A 23,567-nucleotide genomic window follows, 5' to 3' on the forward strand; every position below is an offset into this window, starting at 1 on the left:
CGGTGATGCCTGTCTGGCCTCCTGATCAGTGCCACCTATGAGTGCTGCATATAAGTGCCTCATCATCAGTGCCAATCAATACTGCCTCATGAGTTCTCATCAGTGAGGGAGAAAACGTAGTTGTTTGCAAAGTTTTGTAACAGAAACTAAGAAAAACTTTTTTTTTTCAATGTTTTTGGTCTTTTTTTATTTGGAGAGCAAACAAAAAAGAACCCCAGTGATGATCAAATACCACCACAAGAAAGCTCTATTTATGTTTGGGTACAGTGTTGTATGACCGCACAATTGTCATTCAAAATGCGACAGCACTGAAAGCTGAAAATTGGACCGGGCAGGAAGGGGGTGAACGTGCCCAGTATTGAAGTGGTTAAAGACACCTCAACGAGGCCAAACCGACTGGCCGTTAAAGGACATCATGCTTAGTATAACTATGTCTTCATAAAAATCTGAATTTTTGTCACAATATTGAAACATTATACACTGTTGTTTGCATACATATAAAACTCTACTACATACAACACCTGCATGCACTCCTATTAAAGCTTTTTACAGATATGTGGGGCAAAATCTATCGACCATTTTTGGCTGATAGATGATTTCAACTTGTTTGTTAGGTCATTCGACTCACTTCCTCAGGAGCTAGAGTAGAGGTAAAATCTGCAATAAATCACAATGTCATTGTATAGATCAGGGGTCTTGAATTAAAAGTTACAGAGGTCCAGTCCGCAAAGTTTCCTTCCAGCAGAGGTCCAAATCTCTTCTCATGTTAGTTTTAGAACACATCATGGTCCTCCTGTACATCATTGTCTTCAGCCTGCCTTTCACATCGTAGTCCCCTTTACATCACAGTCCCCTCTTTTTAAAGCAGTCCCATAGTGTCCTCAGTGCCCCTTTACACAACACATGGCCCGTTTTTAATGCAAGCCTCCCCTGCACAGTCCTACTGTGGTGCCTTTTGGAAGGGCAGAGGCACTAATCATTCTGCGGTGTCTTCTCCCGGGTCTCCTGACCATGGTGGTGCCCCGTTACATTGCAGTGTCCACGATCCCGCTTTACATCACGGTTCTCCCTATAAAAAAGTCCCATAGGATCATCAATTCCCCTTCCCATCACAGTGCCCCTTTTGATGCACAGTCCTATGGGACCTTTGGAAGGACAGAGGCACTAATTATCCTGCGGTGTCCTCTTCCATGTCTCCCATCCTTCCACCAATGGCATTTTATCAGCAGGGCATGGGGCGGAAGGAGCTGCAGATCTGAACATCTGAACAGAGGGCGGGAGCTGCCTAAGTTATTATGTTAAGGAGATGATTACCCAGCCCTCTCCAGTTTTAGTAAATCAATCCCAATGTGTTGGCTTTAAACAGTTTAACCTTTTGCCGACCAGCCGCCATCGTCACACTGCGGCAGGTCGGCATGTTCCCGCGAGCCGTCGTAGCTATACGTCTGCTCCTTTTAAGCGGGATAGCAGGCACAAGCGCCCGCTGCACTGCGGGGGTGCCGATGCTCGTAACCGGTGGTCGTGATGACCGACAGCCACGGGCGATCACGGGCACGAGAGGCTGAACAGGGACGTGTGTGTAAACATATAAAGCCTTGTTCTGTTCTGCGGAGGAGATGCAGATCGTGCGTTCCTAATAGCAAGCAACCACATTCTGTCATCTCCTATAGTCAGTCCCCTCCCTCTACAATTAGAACACACAGTCAGGGAACGCAGTTAACCCCTTGATTGCCCCCTAGTGTTAACGCCTTCCCTGCCAGTGACATTTATACTGTAATCCGTGCATTTTTATAGCACTGATTGTTTAATTGTCAATGGTCCCAAAAATGTGTCAAAAGTGTCCTATGTGTCCACCATCATATCACAGTCATGATAAAAATCGCAGATCTCCACCATTACTAGTAAAAAAATAATAATAAAAATGCCATAAATCTATCCCCTATTTTGTAGACGCTATAACTTTTGCACAAACTAATCAATATATGCTTATTGCGATATTATTTATAATAGTTTTTTTTTTTAATGGGGATATTTATTATAGCAAAAAGTCCAAAATATTTTTTATTTTGTAAAAATTTTCGCTTTTTTTTGTTTATAGTGCAAAAAAATAAAACCTGCAGAGATTATCAAATACCACCAAAAGAAATCTCTAGTTGTGGGGAAAGAAAAGGACATAAATTGTGTTTGGGTTTGGGTACAGCGTCGCATGACCGCGCAATTGTCAGTTAAAGTGACGCAGTGTCGTATCGGAAAAAATGCTCTGGTTATTAAGCAGCCAAATCTTCCGGGGCTGAAGTGGTTAAGGATAAATTCCAGGCAAAAACACAGGTGTTCTAATCCCTCTCCACTCTGTCTAAAACTAAAAAGATGCCTCCTGGCTACTATAGTGCACTTATTGAAATTATAAATTCATTTATCCACCCCGTGATAACACCTTGATACTACAACATAATTATGACCTTTGCTGAAAAATAGGCTGGTGCTCTGCAAGTAGGTTTTAATTCACAAATCAAGAGGGTACATCCAGTGGAAGTACTATGTTACAAGCCAGCTCAAACTTTTCTTGCAGGTTTTCATTCACATTTTTCACACAATTCAGAGTGCTCTACTATGCGTATTTTGCCTGCATCAAGTGCACGGTTGCACATTGGTTGTATTTTTCCTGCATCAAGTGCACATTCATACTAGCTCATCCTGTTTTACTCTGTTTAAAATAACCTTTGTATTCCATGTGATGCTTATAGATAAGGGCCAGCTGCAATACAAATAAACAAATCCACATACGTTTTAAAGTATAACTAACAGTAATTTATTTTTAATTTTTATTTCTTTCAAATTTTGGATAGAGGAGAGAGGGATTAAAACAACAACTGTATTTATTGGCGTATAACACACACTTTTTCACCCTGAAAATCGGGTGCCAATAGTGTGTGCGTGTTATACGATACTGCAATTTGGGCTGCCTAGGAGGGAGGGGGGCGGGAAGAGCGGCATCAGATTACATACAGCGAGAATCTCCTGTTTAATCAGCGGCCTCTGTAATAGGAAGTCACGTCTCCTGGGCCGGCATTGGACCACTGTTCTGTCTATCATAGAAGCCAGTCCAGGAGGCAGGATTTTGTATTAAGGAGGCTGCTGATTAAACAGGAGGTTCTGACTGCACTCGTCCCACCCCCTCCCTGTCCCCTCAGAGGCAGCAGTAATCTGAGTTGAGACTGCAGATGGGCAATGGTAAGGCTGCACTGATGGGCACTGACCCTTATTTTGCTTCAAAGTTATTTAAAATTCAAGTTTTTTTCCTGAAGCTTCCCTCCTAAAACGAAAGTGTGTTATATGCCGATAAATACGGTATTTGGTTTTGATGTTAATGTGCCCCCTTTAGGGAGATTCACCCTCTATCTTTATCCTGCTTACCATTATCATTGAAAGTGAACGTAAAACTTCCAATGGGGACACTAGTACTGGTGAACTGGGGGTCCCAAGGAATTGCCTTAATGTGCAGGGATTTCCTTTCACTTCCTGTTTTGACTATGAGACAGTAAGTGAAGAGAAATCTCCAAAATTGGACACAGTTTTTTTTTTTTTTGCCATCTATCTTGGAGTACAGTACAGGGCATAGGACTTGTAGTCCTAGACCATGCGTTATATGCCACTACCTTCAGGTGAATGGACACTACAAAAAGCTGAGCGAGCACACGATTGATGTCAGTCACCACTCTGCTCTGCCCCTCCAGTGCTCACTGGAGTATCTGGCTAGTGAGGGGTGGGAACAGCTGGCTTCAGCTCTTATCCACTGAAAGCCAGAGCCAGCTGTCAATCAGGCAGCTGGGTGAAGCCCGATCATATGGTTGAGGGTTGGGTTCTTTCCAGAGCCTTGAGCCTCTCTCTGGCATCAGCCAACAGCCTGTCAGCTGATTCTGGGTAACTGGAGAATAAAAGTAAGTGCACTCCTGTGACCCAGAAGAGAAGTATGGCCAAAAAGCTTTGGCCATACTTCCCCCTTTTTTTTTTCTTTCTTTTTTTTTTTTTTAAGAGACCATTGTTGAAAGGCAAAACTAATTTTGTTTCTTTTTCTTGTTTCAGATCCTACTGCAGATCAGCTGCGCCATCTAATGATGCTACATGGAGGTCAATTTCATATTTATTATTCCCGCTCTAAAACAACACACATTATTGCCACAAATCTCCCCAACAGCAAAATAAAGGAGCTGAAAGATGAGAAGGTTGTACGTCCTGAGTGGATTACAGATAGGTATTTGTTTTCATTTCTTTAATCACATGCACTGTTTAATTGGGCAAATATGTGGAAAATGAGGTTTAATGTTGATACATTTTATGCACTTGGGTTGTTATCCACAGCTGTGCTTGTTCTCTGAAATGTGTGAAGGGGGGTGTGTTCATTTCCTCCAGTCAGAGCTCAGAGCTGTGTGTTTATATTTAAGATCCCTACCCCCTGCTTCTACAACTAAAGAGAAATGCCCTGTATAGACGGTCGGACTTTCCGACGGTACATGTGCAATCGGATCCTGTTGTCGGAAAATCCGATTGTGTGTGGGCCCCATCTGAATTTTTCCGTCGGAATTTCCGACACACAAAGTTTTAGAGCTGGATCTAAAATTTTCTGACAACAAAATCCGATCGTTTAAATTCCGATGGTGTGTAGACAATTCCGACGGACAAAGTGCCACACATGCTCAGAATAAATTACAAGACGAAAGCTATTGGCTACTGGCCTCTTTATAGTCCTGTCTTACATGGTTTACGTCACCTCGTTCTGAACAATCGGATTTTCTGACAACTTTGTGCGACCGTGTGTATGCTAGACAAGTTTGGGCCAAAATCCGTCGGAAAAAATCAGACGGATTTTGTCTTCGGAATGTCCGTGTTTACAGGGCAAAATCCTTTCTATGTGTATTCGGAGTGATCTGCATAAGAAATGGCTGCAGATAGATACATCTTATGTAGAAGGATTTGTTTCATTTTTGTGTCACCTAATGCTGATCATTTCACTGGGTACATGTCCACAAATTTGAAAAAATGATGTACCTTTCTGTAAGGAAAGACCTTCTGTTTTATGTGGTTACTGTTTGCTTCTTTGGAACCTCCGACTGACAGTTTCCTTGCATCACTTCCTGTGTTCTGTTATCAATCATGGGGCAGGGGCAGGAAAGTACAGCATCTTGGTGTCAATCATTAAGATGTGGCAGATGGTATAAACACAGAATGTACATCACTCTCTGAGCTCTCCTGTCACTTGTACCATTTGAGAGTGGCCTTTTATTTTCACAATAGTACTTCATGTCCGTGCAGGCAGGAACACAGCAGGGCTATGACCATGATACTGAGAGGTTAGGTAGAGACACAAAATTACTGTATTTATTGGCATATAACATGCACCTTTTCACCCTGAAAATCGAGTGCAAATATCGTGTGCGTGTTCTACGCACAAACTTCAATTTTAGCTAAATCTCCTGTTTACTTGGCAGTCTCTGTAATAGGAAGTCCCATCTCCTGGGCTGCCATTGGACCACTGTTCTGTCTATCATGGGAGATTCTCACTGTATGTAATCTGTCTGCGCTCGTCCAGCCCCCCTCCCTGTCCCCTCTAGGCTGCAGATGGGCATCGATCAGGCTGCATTGATGGCAATGGTGAGGCGGCTGCATTGATGGCACTTGTGAGGTTGCAGATGGGCATTGATCAGGCTGCATTGATGGCAATGGTGAGGCTGCAGATGGGCACTGACCCTTATTTTGCTTCAAAGTTCCGTATTTAAATTTTTTTTTTTTTTCCTGAAACTTCCCTCTTAAATGTGCGTGTTTTACGCTGATAAATACTTAGGGTTTTTGGGTAATTAGGGTTTTTGGTTCAGATGGTCTTGTTTACAGGTAGTGTCTTCTTATTTTTTTTTCCTTCTGGGAAATCTTTTCGGAGCAGAAGACTTCATTCAAAAATTATAAAATGAGCCCTTTAGAGTACAAAAATAGCAAATAATCGCTACTGTAAATATTACTTACAGTAGCGATTGTTTGCTCTTTTTGAACTATAAAGGGTTATTTTTCTTAATCCAATTATGTTACTAAGGGTCTTGTTCACACCTATGTGTTTTTTTGGTGTTTTTTGCAGAAATGCACTACAGTTCATTTAATGTTCACATCTATGCTTTTTTTCAGCTGCTGCGTATTTGGAAAGGGTCGGACTTTTTTCAAAGCAACAACTGTGTTGTGTGTGTTTTTTTTTTTTTTTTTTGGTTCAATATACTTCAATGGAGAAACTGCAGAAAAGCATGTAATGGCATTTTTGAAGCAATTTGTGTCTTTTATTTTTTTTTATTTTTTTTAATATGCCCAACAACAAATAGGCCAAAAAAGTGTAAAAAAAAAAACGCAAATCGCAGCAAAATCACATGTCCAAAAAATCAAAACGCACTGCAGAAACAGATCAAAAGCAAACTGCATAGGTGTGTACCGAGCCTTATGCTGGCCACACGAATCAATTTTCAGAAGAGAATATTAATACGAAAGATCTTTGCATATTCACTGAATGAAAGAATGTTTGAATTTTTCACTTGCATTTAACATTCTATTTTAAAACAAATGTAATTTCTGAGCGAAAACCACACACTCTATCTGAAAACCAAGAAGTTTTCTAGAATTTCAACATTTTTCCGCCACTGTGGTTAAAAACGAATCTCGATTTGACCCCACTAACGATTAGAAAATCGAACCAAGGTGCTTAAAATGAAAAATTTTGAAGGAAGACATTGATTTTGTATGTCCAGAATATAATTTTTACACTTCTGTTTGAAAATATGCAAAACAATCTCTTTTTTTTTTTTATATAAAAAAAAAAATTGATCTGAGTCTGATATTTGCTAGATTCAACCTCTAATAGTATATACAGTATATCTCTTCTGTCTGTTATTCTCAAAGTGAATTAAAGATTTTACTCCCTAACCATACAGTTGGTTATTTATATTTACCACTGCATATAGAGATATTTAAGTATAAATTTTTTTTAAACTTTACATATTAACTAAATTATACACCACAATTTTTTTTTTTAAGGTTATTAATCAATTAATCGAAACAATAATCAGCCAACGAATCAATTATGAAAATAATCATTAGTTGCAGCCCTACAGTAGTACTATATTAATGGATTAACTGTTATTGATTATAAAATTACATCTGATCATAACTCCTACACATAGCCTGTTTATATGAAAGCAGAGATGCTCAAAAATCTAAAAGCAGGGTTTCTGAGGGCTTTGCACCCATCATGGCCTTAGAAAATAAATATTTCCAAATCGTGTTTTGTTTCAAGCAAAATTTCCTAGTTTAGTATATACTCTACCTTCATTTATTTGCAATAAATATCACCTACACCCACAAAGAATTTACTTTGTGGGCTGAATAAGCTGAAAACATTGTGTTCACTAAGGATTTCCTTGTTATGTGTTTTTTTTTTTTTTGGCTTATATTCTTGAAGGGTAGATCCTTTTTAACCACTTTAGCCCCGGAAGGTGTTACCTCCTAGATAACCAGGCCATTTTTTGCGATATGGCACTGCGTTTCTTTAAATGACAATTGCATGGTCATAAGTAAGTCGAAAGTTAAAATTGATGCCCTTTTTTTTATTCACACAAATAGAGCTTTTTTTTGGTGGTATTTGATCACCCCTGCGTTTTATTTTTATTTTTTCGTTATAAACAAAAAAAGACCAACAATAAAAAAAAAAAAAAAAAAAATCATTATTTACTTCCTGCTATAATACATGTCCAAAAATGTTTTAAAAATTGAATTTCTTCATTAGTTTGAGCCAATATCTATTCTTGTACATGTTGTTTTTGTAATAAAATCCCAATACGCGTATATTTATTGGTTTGCGCAAAAGTTATAGCGCCTACAAACTATGGGGTAGATTTATGGACTTTAAATTTTTTTTTAAATTATTTTTACTGGTAATGGGGGTGATCAGCGATTCAGATATCCCCCCCCCCCTTTCTTTCTTTCTTTCTTTCTTTTTTTTTTTTTGCGGTGGGACTGCAACATTGTGGTGGACAAATCTGACACGAAGTGACACCTTTTCGGAACCAGTGACACAATACAGTGATCAGTGCTTAAAAAAATAAAATAAAACGCACTGACACTGTATAAATGACACTGGCAGGCAGGGGGTTAACATTAGGGGAGTAAAAAGGGTTGAGTGTGTTCCCTGAGAGTGTTTTCTAACTGTGTGGGGAATGGACTGACAGGAAGAACACTGAGATCGAGGTTCCTGCTTACAACGAACAGAGGATATCTGTGTACTTCCCTGTGCAGTGGGTGCACGCACGCCCACTGTATATATGTGCTGAGTCGTCTTTCACTGGTTAATGGATAAGGGGCATTTTTTTTAATAGTATCTGCTTACAAAGATATGATTTTTGTAAGCACCATAAGGGACGCAGCTTGAGTGTTTCCTCTGCTCAGTTTGGACTCATCAAGCTGTACCCCTTATGGTGATAACAAGAATTATATCTTTGTAAGCAGATACTATTCAAAAAAGGAATCTACTTACAAAGATATGATTCTTGTTATCACCATAAGGGGACACAGCTTGATGAAAATGGGCAACCTAGAGTTATCCAAAACCAGTGCAAACGGAGTAGAGGGAACACTCAAACACAGGCTAACAAGCCCAACAAGAAAAAAACAAAAAAAAAAGGAAATCAAGGGTATTAATTAGCCATTTTCATGACTTTTAAACCACATCTGCATTTCCCTCTGCTGAAACTTTTTACCTTGTCTACTTAGAATAGGGCAGAGAGCAGAAGATGGGAGGCAGTGTAATATACGGTATTTATCGGGGTATAACACGCACCGGCGTATAACACGCACCCCAAGTTTAGGAGTGCATTTTAAGGAAAAAGTTTTAGGAGGGAAGTTTAAGGAAAAAAAAACTTACATTTAAATGCCCGTCTATGCAGCCTTATCAGTGTGCATCTGCAGCCTTGTCCATCATTGCAGAATGATCAGTGTCATTTGCAGCTTTCCCAGCATCATTTGCAGCTTGCCCAGCGCTGTTTGCAGCCTTGCAGAATGTCATTTGCAGCTTGCCAGTGTCATATCCAGCTTGCCCAGCGCCGTTTGCAGCCTTGCCCATGTTTAAATATCCCGCCGCCGAGACAGACCGAGCGAGCGCCGGCGAAAAAGACCAAGCCGTCTGCTCGGCTCCGCTTGTAGTCCTGCCTCCCTGCTGTTTATGGAGCGAGCGCTGCCGAAAGACAGAGCCGACTCTACTGTGTATTCGGCTTGGCTCGGCTCACAGTCCCGCAGTCCCGGCTTGGTCTTTTTCGGCAGCGCTCAGTATTTTAGACTCCCAGACAGTGGGGATCGGCGTATAACACGCACCCACGACTTTCCCCCGATTTTAAGGGGGAAAAAGTGCGTGTTATACGCCGATTAAATACGGTAATCAGTCAACCTTGATCTATGTATGTCCTCTGCTGAAAATTTTATTTTGTCTACTTCAAAGGATCGAAGTTGAGGGCATTCCGGATTGGCTTTATGAGCATGGTACACCAACCATGTTTGTTAGCCAAAGCTCTGTGCACTCAACTGATGCTGCAGTTTTGGCAACTTCTCCCAGGGCAGGAAAACCTTGGCCTGAAAGATATGTTGGAGAAGGTGTAAATGAAGGAATTAGAGATGACTTCTTGAAGTTTTTAGATCCATCTGAAGTCCTTCAAGGTCTACATAGCGAATGACACATTCAAGTCTAAGGTTAGAGAGTTCTGCAGCAGATCGTCCAAGTATTCAATGACTGGAATATCTCTAGAAGATCCAAAACTGGTGTGAGGAACTTTGTGAATACTCTCTGAACTGAGGAGAAGAGAATGGCACAAACTGATAGTGGTCATTACCCTTGACAAAGAAACCACTGATGACCTGGAAACATGAGTATATGTATTTACGCATCTTTCATGTTGATAAATGCTTAGAATTCTCAATGATGAACGGAGTCAATGACTGACCAATCAATTTCTTCCAAAACTTTTGAAGATCAACAAAGGCATTGAAAACTTTTATGTCCAAGATAGGACAAAAGCCTGATTGTTGGCTTTTAGAACTGTAAATCAGTTTAAATAAAAACCTTGAGATGTTTTGCTTGGAGAAAGGGGAATGATAACCCCCTGGTTCAACAATCCCTGAATGGATTAAAGAAGGTTCATCTGATGTTGCTGAGACTTGGGAAGATGAAAGGAAAAAATAGAGGTGAAGGACAGAGCTAAGGTAAATGAGTACTCTGACACTCCATAACCTTTTTTAATGATTTTGTCCAGTGAAAAGTCAAAAAGAAGATCTTCTATGAAAGTTGTAACAAAGCCTTCTTGCTATCGGGCTTAAGTGCTCCAACCAACGTGTAAGCCATATCTTCCCTGCGGATTTGGACAGAAGAAAGGAATACCTAAGACATAACCTGGCTTGTGTCCAGTGCCGTGTTGCACATAAAAGAAATACTTCTGCTTAACCACTTCAATACCAGGCACTTACCCCCCTTCCTGCCCAAGCCAATTTTCAGCTTTCTGCGCTGTCGCTGTTTAAATGACAATTGCGCGGTCATGCTACACTGTACCCAAACAGAAGTTTTTATTATTTTGTTCCCACAAATAGAGCTTTCTTTTGGTGGTATTTGATCACCTCTGCGTTTTTTATTTTTTGCTAAAGAAATTTAAAAAAATCACTGAAAATTTCAAAAAAAAAAAAAAAAAGTTTTGCTTTTGTTTCAGTTATAAAATTTTGTAAATAAGTATGTTTTCTTCTTCACTGATGGGCACTGATAAGGCGGCACTGATGAGGTGGCACTGGTGGGCACTGGGCACTTATAGGCGACACTGGGGACTGAAAGGCTGCAAATATGGGTACTTATGAATGGCACTGATGGGCATTGATACATGGCACTGATGGGCACTGATAGGCATCCCTGGTGGCACTGACAGTGGTAGGCATTGTGATTGGCAGCTGCCTGGGCATTGATTGTCAGCTGCCTTGGCACAGATTTGCATTTCCCTGGTGGTCCAGTGTGGATAGCCATCCTGGTGGTCCGGGCGGTCTGATGATGGTCCTGGGCGGGATCTGAGGGGGGGCTGCACTGACAAACAATCATCGCAGGCGCACCCCCCCACCCCCCCCCCCGTCAGGAGAGCCGCCGACTGGCTCTGTAAAACGCGAGTGTGGAAAATGGCTCTTCCTGTTTACATCGTGATCAGCCGTGATTGGACACAGCTGATCACGTGGAGGCTCTTTACCGAGATCGGTATAGCCGTGTGTCAGACTGACACACTGCACCGCCAATTGCTGTGGTTTTTATCCTGCAGGATGTCATGACGCCCAGGATAACTGAACCACGGCCCAGCCATCATTCTGCTATAGGCCGGGCGGGAAGTAGTTAGACGGGGAGGAATGTGAGTACCTGAGGAAGGGGTGAGTTCAGAAATAGCTCTGTCAAGAGCAATGGCACATCCATCCACCCATCCCCACATGCCAGGATGTTATCCTGTACTCTGATCTCTCCTTTTGGTCCCACATCCAATCACTTTCCAAAGCTTGCCGCCTTAACCTCTGAAACATCTCCAAAATGTGTCCCTTCCTAACCAATGAAACCACAAAGCTCTTTGTTCACTCCCTGGTTTTCTTGCCTCGACTACTGCAACTCCCTCCCCATTGGCTTGCCCTTTAAATAGGCTATCTCTCTTCAGTCCATCGTGAATGCTGCTGCCAGACTCCTCCACTTTACAAACCGCTCAGCATCTGCTACCCCTCTCTGACAATCCCTCCACTGACTGCCACTCACTAGCCTAGTCTCAAAATACCAACCTAATTGTCCTCTTCGTTCCACCCAAGACCTCCTGCTCTCTATCTCCTTCATCTCCTCCTCCCATACTTGCCTCCAGGACTTCTCCCAAGCCTCTCCCATTTTCTGGAATTCACTACCCCAAGCTGTCAGACTATCTCAAATCTAGCCACTTTTAGGCGAGCCCTGAAAACCTTTCTCTTCAGAGAAGCCTATCCTTCCTCCACCTAACAACTGTGCATTTTATTTTCTTCATCAGCTCATCCCCCATAGTTATTAACCTTTTGCATCACTTGACCCTCCCTCCTAGATTGTAAGCTCTAACAGGCAGGTTGATTTCCCCTGTATTGTAATTTTACTGTCTGCCCTAATGTTGTAAAGCACTGCGCAAACAGTTGGTGCTATATAAATCCTGTATTATAATAATAATAATATTATTAACTACAATGGCACTCCACAGTGCCATGGTAGTTCATTGTGAACTACAAGTCGACAACCACAAAGGATGTCGGGGCTTGTAGTTCATTCACACACATATTACCCCTTACTGGAGTCCTTGCACTGGCTACATGTCAGGTTTCGCATGCTCACCTATACGGCTCTCCATGGCTTGGCACACCATTATCTATCTGAACTTTTATCAAATTATTATCCCACTTGTAACTCACAGTCTTCTGTGTGTCACCTCTACTCACCTACACTCGGTGGGAGACAGAGCCTTTTCCTTCTATGTTACAAAACAAAAACATCCGAGATTCATCTTCTCTAAACTCATTCAAATTCATTCTAAAAACATATTTCTTTAAAAAAACTTTTACAGAATCGTCCCTTTTTCTTTGTTTTATCCTGTGTATCTCTTGTGGTTTTCTTTGTAAAGCACTTTGAGTAGCTACCTTAATATAACATAAAGTTTATAATTAATAATAAGTCTCTGTTCACATCTCTGCATTCCGAATTGTGGGCAGAAGCGCTGCAATTCTGTCCCGCGATTCAAACTAGCGGCAAATTGCGCGATGCCCGTGCATTCCCTGTCGCTTTCAATAGCACCCCAAATGCGGCTCAGTGTTGCAAGAGCTTCTTCTGGGAGACAGGCATCCCACGATTCTGTTTGTGTGATTATACTGTGATTGTCGCCAGATACGCCAAGATATGAAGGGAGCCTAAAGCAATAGTCCCTGCAAGCAGCATTGTAGAAATAAGTGTATGTGTCCACTGACAAGATTCTCAATTAGTGTAGCAAAGGCTGTAGAGATGCTTTTCACAGAAATGCAAGCTGTGAATTGGTAAAGGTTATAGCGTCAAGGAGGCTGGCCTTCATTTCTATGTTCTTAGTGTGTCTTTATCCTGCTTATTATCACCAACCTTTGTCTTTTTAATAGATGATAGAGAAATAGCTGCTTGATATGAATGCAGAGTTATATGCCCCATTTTTATGGAAAGTCCATAACATAATGTTTTATACTCTTATGTTTTTTTTCAGCATAAAAGCTGGTCGCCTCCTTTCCTATGTACCCTACCAGCTTTACACAAAGCAGTCTAGTCTTCAGAAAGGCCTGGACTTCACATTCAAATGTAGGACAGAGAATTCCCACTCCGGGTCAAGAAATGTAACACAGGACTTCGACTTTAAAGTGTGAGTAATTTCAACAACTGTGTGGTGGAACTCAGCTAAAGAGTGAATTACAGGAGTTCAATACTACCACATTTGTTGGATTCAGCTAAAGCAGGGGTCTCCAAACTTTCTAAACAAAGGGCCAGATTATTGCCCTTAATACATTGGGGGGGCCGGACTGTGGTCCCCCAAGAGTAGCAAATGCCCAGAGGCTGTGGGAGTAAACAGTGCTTCTGACTTTGTGCCCATTGGGACTAAAAAAGAAAAGACATAGCACCTCTGATCAGTAGGAGTGGGAATAGTTCCCTGTCACTGGTATTGGGGGATTAGTGCCCCATCGTTGGTGTCATTGGGTGGGATAGTTCCCCATTTTTGGAGTCATTGGGAGGGATAGTACCCCATTGCTGGTATCAGTGGGAGGGATAGTTCCCCATTGTTGGTGTCATTGGGAAGAATAGTGCCTCATTGCTGGTATCAGTGGGAGGAATGATGCCTCAAGATCTGGATAAAGGCATGTAAAGGGCCGCATTCTTCTGCAGTGTGGAGACCCCTGAGCTAAAGGATTGATGCCTAAATATTGGAGGTCTGATAACCCTGCCAACTATTATTGAGAGACTAATGAAAGTAGACCAGACCTGTCTTTTATTAAATAGCCATAGAGCAGTGATGGCGAACCTTGGCCCCCCAGATGTTTTGGAACTACATTTCCCATGATACTGAACTACACTGCAGTGTGCATGAGCATCATGGGAAATGTAGTTCCAAAACATCTGGGGTGCCAAGGTTTGCCATCACTGCCATAGAGACCCCTATGATAATGTTTTATAGCTTTTGAAAGCGATGGGTTGAATTTAAACAGTCCCCAATATATGCTGTTTGCATATAGTAGTAGCAAAATTAGATTAGCGTTTTTTGTACAGGTCAAAAGGTCCCCAATGTAAAAAGCAGAAAAACGCCTGTAATCTGCCTGAAAAGAAGCAAGCTCATGTACTTTTTTGAGCTTCAGGCGACAAAACGCTTAGCTGTGAACAGGGGCCATGTAAATTAATACGATTTTGCTTGTTGGTCCTTTTGGAACTTTTGAGTGTTTTACAAGCTGAAAACGCTCAGGTGTGAAAGGGTCCTTAAGTGGAGCTCCAGCCCAATTGCCTCTCGGGTGCTGCCACCACCATTCCTTGTAAGGGAAATCGACAGTGATGCCTTTGGATGGAGCTCCACTTTAATGCAGGGAATTCATTAAGGTAACAAAAAGTATTGCCTTTAGAGCCACTTTAAAAAGGAAAAAGATAGGAGGGCGGTTAAAGCAGGTCATACTTGATTCATTTTTTTTTTTTCATTCAGCCAGCGGATTGATCAAAAAGGAACTGATTCTCCCATCCATGCATTTAATGTGGATGAGGGAATCCCTTCCATTGAGCCATTGTTTTTTCCCCTGCTGGCAGATTACAATGATTTATTTAAATTATTATTGAACTTGATGGATATTTTTTTTAACCTATGCAACTATTTAACAATGGGGTTTATTTACGAAAGGCAAATCCACTTTGCACTGCAAGTGCTCTTGAAAGTGCAGCCGCTCTAAATCTAAGGGATAGATCTTAAATGAGTGGAAGCTCTGCTGATTTTATCATCCAATCATGTGCAAGCTAAAATGCTGTTTTTTATTTTCCTAGCATGTCCCCCTCGGATCTACAGCGACTTTACTTCCAAGTGCACTTTCAGTGCAAAGTGGATTTTCCTTTAATAAATGACCCCCAGTGTGTATTAGATGACCTCTTAGTTGATATTTAAAGAGATTATAATAAAATAATGAACATGTTCACGTTGTTATTAAGGGTAGAGTAATACAAATTTGCAATTCTGATATGTAAATTTAATCATTTTATATTTTTGCCATTGTTGCCCCACTCTAGAAATCATTCAATTATCAAAACTGATCAACTTAATGGAGTGGATGAATTGGTAGAAGAGGATGAAGAAAACTTTGGACAAGGAAAAGAGGATTTTGATCTTTGGGATCTGGAGGAAAAATCGTGTGATCCCCAGGTTAATGGATTACAGAACCACAAAGGCAACACGGCAGTGTTCAATGGACATAGCTGTAGCTCTAATGGTGCCTTAAAGTCACTGGATGTCTCAGTGCAATCAAGTAACTCTTTCACAAGTAGACTTCACTCATTGCAGCAGCAGGAAAAGCCTAGCGCAGGCACTATAGACTGCACTTTAGAGCAGTTTCAACCAAACAATGGGCACACAAGTATTCCTTGTGACCCTCACAGAACTGTGTTGAATTCAACCTCATTCTCATATTTGCACAATAATAATAAACTCAATGGTGCTCACCACTCTCTCCAGGGGCCTTCAAGCACAAAAAGCACTACCATGCATTTGCCTACCAAGGCGGCCTCTCCACAGCTGCCTAAAACGGCTGACTCTAATTTTATTTCAGACTTTTATTCTCATTCTCGGCTTCATCATATAGCAACATGGAAGTGTGAGTTCACAGAATTTGTCCGGGATCTGCAGACTCAGAGTAATGGCATTTTCCCTGGTCGGGAGAGATTAAAAAAGATGAAAACGGGTATGTATGCATTGTAAAAAGGTCTGGTATGCTACATTTGCATTTTGAAGAAAAAAAAACAAAAAAGATGTTTCTACCCTGCTGCAGCTATAAAGCTTCTTTGTTACTTCTGTCATTTTGTTATTTGTAATTCTCACAAGATACCAACAAGAAAATCTTGATTCCCCCCATCAAGACATTCAGTGTTGATGCGGGAATCCCTCCTTCAGAGCCTTTGTGTTCTCCTGGGGGGTGCGGCTATGCTAGCCACTAGCAATAATTGCATGTAAAATCTGACAGGCTGGTTGTTTCAAAGTTGATTTGATCAACTTGGGCACGTTCAGCCTGCCCATACATTGTTAGATTTTCGACCAGTCCCTGCTGAACTGGCTGAGATTTGAACCATCTATGGCTGGCTTTAGTTAAGCTGACTGCATGCAAGAGCTAAAGTGATATTGTTTTTAAGTACAGCAAGCAAGCACTCTTTACTGCCTTGTGGCTCAAAAAAGAAAGGAGGGGATTCACTCCACAAACTAAAATAAACATAGGCTGCATTGTTTGTCTTACATTGCATGACCAATTTATTCTATTTTTCATGAACCTGCTAAAGTGCTCATGAACAACTTTTTAAGAGCAGATGGTTGGTTGTTTTGTATTTCTTACTATACAGTACCTTGAACAAGTATTCATACCCCTTGAAATTGTCCACTTTTTGTCATGTTACAATCAAAAATGTAAATGTATTTTATTGGGATTTTGTGTGATAGAACAAAACAAAGTGGCACATAATTTTGAAGTGAAAGCAAAATGATAAATGGTTTTCCAATGTGGCGTGCATTTGTAGTCAGCCCAGCCCCCCCCCGGAGTCAATCCCTTGTGGAACTATCTTTCACTGCAATTGCAGCTGCAAGTCTTTTTGGGGATGTTTACTACCTTTGCACATCTAGAGAGTGACGTTTTTGCCCATTCTTTTTTGCAAAATGGCTCAAGTTCTGTCAGATTGGATAGAGATTGGATTTAGGTTTGGACTTTAACTGGGCCATTCTAACACATGAATATGCTTTGATCTAAATCATTCCATTGTAGCTCTGGCTGTATGTTTAGGGTTGTTGTCCTGCTAGAAGGTGAACCTCCGCCCCAGTCTGAAGTCTTTTGCAGACTCTAAAGCCCCATACACACTATCAGATTTTCTGCCAAGTTTTTCCTTCAGATTTACCAAAACCATATATTAGGAGGTCAAAACTTAGGAGTTTCAATTTGTATGCAATCAGGCAGGCCCTAGCACTACATGGTTTTGGTAAATCTGAAGACAAAAATCAGCAGAAAATCTCAGTGTGTATGGGGCTTAACGGCGCTTTCTTCTAATGCCGCGTACACACGATCAAACAATCCGGTGGAAAAGTCCGGCGGACTCAAGTCTGCCGGACAATCCCCCCCGTGTGTAGCCTCCAGCGGACTTTTTTTACCCAAAAGTACGGCGGACTTAGAAAGTAGTTTTGCACTCCAATCTTTCCGTCGGACAATCTGGCCGTGTGTATGTCAGTCCGCCGTACTTTTGAAATGAATGGACTTTTCCCGCCCGGAGAAAAGTCTGCTCATTTTGAGCACGTTTCCAGGTAGCCGGGGCCAACGAAGGAGGCGTCGCTGGCCCCGTCACCTGGTATAGACTTAAAGGGGAACCCCAACGCCAAAGAAATCGGCGTGGGGGTCCCCCCCAGGTCCACATCAGACCCTTGTCCGAGCACGCTACCCGGCCGGCCAGGAAAGGGGGGGGACGAGCAAGCGCCCCCCCCCTCCTGAGCCGTACCAGGCCGCGTGCCCTCAACATGGAGTGCCTTGGGGAAGGGGGGGCCGCGCAGCCCCCCCACCCCAAAGCACCTTGTCCCCATGTTGATGAGGACATGGGCCTCTTCCCGACAACCCTGGCCGTTGGTTGTCGGGGTCTGCGGGCGGGGGGCTTATCGGAATCTGGGAGCCCCCTTTTAATAAGGGGGCCCCCGGATCCCGGCCCCCCCACCCTATGTGAATGAGTACAATGTACCCCTACCCATTCACCTGTAAATAAAAGTAAAAAAAAAACCACAACACACAAGGGTTAAAATAGTTTATTGCACAGCTCCGGGGGTCTTCTGTCCGTCTTCGGGGGTCTTCTCGCCGGACTCCTCCGCTATCTTCTGCTAGCTCTTTTGCTAGCGGAGGAGCCCGGCTTTCTTCTTCGCTGCCGCCCTCTTCTTCCGACTTCGGGGGTCTTGTCCCCCTCTTTGGTTCTTCTTGCCGGGCCACCGCGCCTTCTTCTAGCTCTTTTACAGGCGGTGGCCCGGTCTTCTGTCGCCGCTGTCGACGTCTTCTGTTCTTCTGTTCTTCTCTTCAGATGTTGCCTCGTCGCTCTCTCTGCTCACAATGATGGGGACACGGCGCGCGGTGACTTATATAGGGACATCCCCGGATGATGTCCCCGCCCAGTATGTCACAGTCCCAGAGGATCACCGGATGATGTCCCTATATAAATCGCCGCGTTCTGTGTCCCCCTCATTGTGAGCAGAGAGAGCGACGAGGCAACATCTGAAGAGAAGAACAGAAGACATCGACAGCGGCGACAGAAGACAGAAAACCTCTTCAGTTCTTCTTGCCGGGCCACAGCGCCTTCTTTAGCTCTTTTACAGGAGGTGGCCCGGCAAGAAGAACCGAAGAGGGGGACAAGACCCCCGAAGTTGGCAGAAGAGGGTGGCGGCGAAGAAGAAAGCCAGGCTCCTCCGCTAGCAAAAGAGCTAGCAGAAGATAGCGGAGGAGTCCGGCGAGAAGACCCCCGAAGACGGACAGAAGACCCCCGGAGCTGTGCAATAAACAATTTTATCCCTTGTGTGTTGTGTTTTTTTTTTACTTTTATTTACAGATGAATGGGTAGGGGTACATTGTACCCCATACTCATTCACAAAGGGTGGGGGGCCCCCTTATTAAAGGGGGCTCCCGGATTCCGATAAGCCCCGCGCCCGCAGACCCCGACAACCAACGGCAAGGGTTGTCGGGAAGAGGCCCTTGTCCTCATCAACATGGGGACAAGGTGCTTTGGGGTGGGGGCGCTCGCTCGTCCCCCCCCTTTCCTGGCTGGCCGGGTAGCGTGCTCGGACAAGGGTCTGATGGGGACCCCCACACCGATTTTTTTTTTTTTTTTCGGTGTTGGGGTTCCCCTTTAAGTCCATACCAGGTGACCAGGCCAGCGACGCCTCCTTCGCTGGCCCTGGCTACCTGGAGACGCGCTCAAAATTAGTGGACTTTCCTCCGCGTGTGTGGGCCAGTCTGTTCATTTCAAAGGTACGGCGGATAGTCCGGCGGACTTAGTACGCCGTATTAGTCCACTGAAAAAGTGCCGTGTGTGGGCAAGTAGCCCGTTCGGAAGTCCGGCGGACAGTCCAGCGGGAAGTCCGCTAGACTAAGTCCGCCGGATAGTTGGCTACGTTGGTACGCGGCATAAGATTGCCCTGTAATTGGCTCCATCCATCTTCCCATCAACTCTAACTGACTAGCTTCCCTGTCCCTGAAGAAAAGCATCCTCACAACATGATGCTGCCACCACCATGTGTCACGGTGGGGTTGGTGTGTTCAGGGTGATGTCCTCCACATGGCTTCTCACAAAGCGTGGGATCTTTTTTCTATAACCTAACCCTGCTTTAAATTTCTCCACAACTTTATCCCTGACCTGTCTGGTGTGTTCCTTGGCCTTCTTGATGCTGTTTGTTCACTAAGGTTCTCTAACAAACCTCTTGCAGAACAGCTGTATTTATGTATTTATACTGACATTAAATCACACAAAAGTGGACTCTATTTACTAATTAGATGACTTCTGAAGGCAATTGGTTCCACTAGATTTAAGTTAGGGGTATCAGAGTAAAGGGGGCTGGATACAAATGCACGTCACACTTTTCAGATATGTATTTGTAAAAAAATCTTGAAAACCATTTATCATTTTCCTTCCACTTCACAATTATGTGCTATTTTGTGTTGGTCCCAATCCCAATAAAATACATTTAAGTTTTTGGTTGTAACATGACAAAATGAAAAATTTCAGGAGGTATGAATACTTTTTCAAGGAACTGTATGTATGGTATTGCTATCTTAGTAAAAAAAATAAAATAAAAAATACACTGAAAAAAATGTTAGTGCACACAAACCATATCCTCTGCAACAATTTGCGTGTCTGAAAAATTGTATAGAATTTGAAATCTTTTCCACCACATCACTTTAGGCCGCGTACACACGCGCGGACTGTTCGCCCAACTTTGTCCGTCCAACAGTTTCGGCAAACAGTCCGCTCAAAATTAGCATGGACGGACATGCCCACACACGACGAACGAACAGTTTGCTGAAACCGTGCGCGATGACGTGAACGGCACGTACGACGGGACGAAAAATACGACGTCCTATACACTGCATTATAGCTTTCGGCGTGAAAATCCTTTCTGAGCATGCGCGCAACTTTGTTTGACGAACAAGCCTACACACGAGCGGACTGTTCGCTGAAACAAGGTTTCAGCGGACAGTTTTTCGGAAATTCCGAAAAACCTTGTCCGTCAAACTGTCCGCTGAAACTGTCCGCTGAAAGCCCACACACGAGCGGACTGTCCGCCCAAACACTGTTCAGCGGACAAAGTTGGGCGAACAGTCCGCCCGTGTGTACGCGGCCTTAGAGTTGAACTCAAATGAAGACTCCAAAATGATCCACTTTCCTCTAGAAATACTTTGTGATCAGTGCAACAGACGTTAAGGTCCGTAGATACAAATGTTGTATTACATTTGTGCGGATTTTTAAATGTAAATAATCATTGCCAGATGTTTGAGGTTCTAAGCTCCCAAAGGATCTAGGTGAAAACTGGGAATAGGATGAAAATAATTTTGCTTGTAGTGTGTAGAAGTGATCATATGGTGTTTTAGCCACATATGGCTAACTTTACCACTTCCGGACTGGCTCACGACGATATACGGCGACACTTTGAAGAGGAATATCATTGTTATGGCAGCAGCTAGCTGCCATAACCCTGGTATCCTCTTCTTCAGTGAGCGGTCTGGTTTCAGATAAAAGTGGTCTCTGTGGCGGATTCACCGCAAGATCACTTTTATAGGGGGTGGAAGAGGGCCCCCCCCCTCACGCCGCGATCTGGTCATCTCACCACCACTTGCTGGAGACGTCGGTAGCGAATGGGTCCTCTTGCCTGCTAGGCTGGCTGCCGACTGAGGGGAAGATGGCCCCTGCTCAGCTCCATAGCATGGAAGGAGCGGAAGTGACATCAAACATCACTTCCACCCATAGCTCTTAAAGGAGAGTTTTTTTATTTATTGCATTGTTGTGTAAATATGTGAGATCTGAGGTCTTTTTGATCTCATATTTAAGAGGTCCTGTGATGCTTTTTTTATTAAAAGGGATGTTTACATTCCTTGTAATAGGAATAAAAGTGACCCCAAACATTTTTTTTTTTTAAAGGACAGTGTCAAAATAAAAAGCCAAATAAATGAGAAAAAAAAAAAATTGAAAGCGCTCCAACCCACTGAGCTTGCGCTCAGAAGAGAACGCATATGGGAGTAGCGCCCGCATATGAAAACGGTGTTCAAACCACACATGTGAGGTATCTCCATGATTGTTAGAGCGAGAGCAATAATTCTAGCACTAGACCTCTGTAACTCAAAACTGGTAACCTGTAGACATTTTTAAATGTTGCCTATGCAGCTTTTTAAGGGTAAAAGTTTGTCACCATTCCACAAGTGGATGCAATTTTGAAGCATGACATGATGGGTATCAATTTACTCGGCGTAACATTACCTTTCACAATATAAAAAAAATTGGGCTAACTTTACTGTTGTCTTATTTTTTAATTAAAAAAAGTAGAGTTTTTTTTTTTTTTTCAAAAAAAGTGTGCTTGTAAGACCGCTGTGCAAATACTGTGTGACAGAAAGTATTGCAACGAACACCATTTTATTCTCTAGGGCAGGGATATGCAATTAGCGGACCTCCAGCTGTTGCAGAACTACAAGTCCCATGAGGCATAGCAAGACTCTGACAGCCACAAGCATGACACCTGGAGGCAGAGGCATGATGGGAGTTGTAGTTTTACAACAGCTGGAGGTCTGCTAATTGCATATCCCTGCTCTAGGGTGTTAGAAATGAAAAACAATATATAATGTTTGGGGGTTTTAAGTAGTTTTCTAGCAAAAAATATTTTAACTTGTAAACAACAAATCTCAAAAAGAGGCTCGGTCCTTAAAGAGGAAGTAAACCCTGATGGGTTTTATTTCCTCTTTCCCTGCAAAGGTAAAGCATAATGGGCTAGTATGCATCGCAAGCCCATTATGTGTCACTTACCTGAAACTGAAGCCTGCGATGTCATAGCTGTCCCCCCTAGCAGCAAGCATCCATCTTCGCCCCTCTCCCCTCTTCCTTCCTGGGCCGCGAACTCCGGCTCTGTGACTAGCTGGAGCCGAAGGTAAAGCTGAAAAACTCCACCATATGTTAGGTGTTCCCATTCACACAGCATACCTAACAACAAAATTGATAAAAAATATTTATATTTCCTAACATTAGATGTCTCTTAGGAGAAGGTGTCATGGCTGACTGCAAGCATTTCTCAAGAAAATCCCTGTGATCTGGTCTAATTGCAAACTGGCTTGATTACCCAACGAATTAACCACTAGGCGTCTGCGCTATAGCCGAAAGACAGCTGCAGCGTGGACGCCAATTGCCGGGAGGCCGTCCCTGGACATCCTGCTGTTTACTTCCGTGTTGCGCGCTCCCGCGAGCATGCATCGGGGAAGTTCTGTGCTGGCCGTGTCTGCTGGACACAGCCAGTTACAGATCACCGTTTACAGCGTGATTGGCGTGCCCAATGAGAGATGGCTTTCCCTCCTCACTCAGACAGCGTGTGAGGAGGGAGAGATGAGCGGCTGGGGCGACCGTTAGTAGGTAAAAATAAATAAATAAAGGTCCCACAATGTCACTGTCACCTGTCCCCAGTGCCACCTGTCAGTGCCATTTGCCCCAGTGCCACCTGTCAGTGCCATCTGTCATCAGTGTCACGTCATCAGTGCCACATATTAGTGCCATCTGCCATCAGTGCCACGTATCAGTGCCATCTGTCATCAGTGCCACCTGTCAGTGTAACGTGCCATCTGTTATCAGTGTCATCAATGCCATCTGTCATAAGTGTCATGTGTCAGTGCCACGTATAAGTGCCATCTGTCATCAGTGCCATCTGTCATCAGTGCCACGTATCAGTGCCATCTGTCATCAGTGCCATCTTTTATCAGTGTCACGTGTCATCAGTGTCGTGTCAGTGCCACGTATTAGTGTCATCAGTACCACGTATAAGTGCCATCTGTCATCAGTGCCACATATTAGTGTCATCAGTGTCACGGGTCATCAGTGCCACATATTAGTGCCATCTGTAATCAGTGTCACGTGTCATCAGTGCCATGTATTAGTGGCATCTGTCATCAGTGCCACATCAGAGTCACGTGTCATCAGTGGCACGTATCAGTGCCATCTGTCATCAGTGCCATGTCAGTGTCATGTG

The 23,567-nt window shown here is 43.1% G+C and overlaps 1 protein-coding gene across 1 annotated transcript in view; it reads left to right on the forward strand.

The window, feature by feature from the left end:
* The window catches only part of REV1 (REV1 DNA directed polymerase), a 99,932-nt gene that overhangs the window by 12,451 nt on the left and 63,914 nt on the right, over positions 1–23,567 (forward strand). The window contains exons 4-6 of the mRNA XM_077482718.1: positions 4,084–4,252; positions 13,317–13,469; positions 15,362–16,029. Of these exons, the coding sequence (XP_077338844.1) occupies positions 4,084–4,252; positions 13,317–13,469; positions 15,362–16,029 (990 nt within the window). The remainder of the gene's footprint in view (positions 1–4,083; positions 4,253–13,316; positions 13,470–15,361; positions 16,030–23,567) is intronic.

The sequence above is a fragment of the Lithobates pipiens genome, unplaced genomic scaffold (genome assembly GCF_037356315.1).
Source record: "Lithobates pipiens isolate NorthernLeopardFrog02 unplaced genomic scaffold, aLitPip1_a1.2 Scaffold_16, whole genome shotgun sequence".
NCBI classification, from domain to species: Eukaryota; Metazoa; Chordata; class Amphibia; order Anura; family Ranidae; genus Lithobates; species Lithobates pipiens.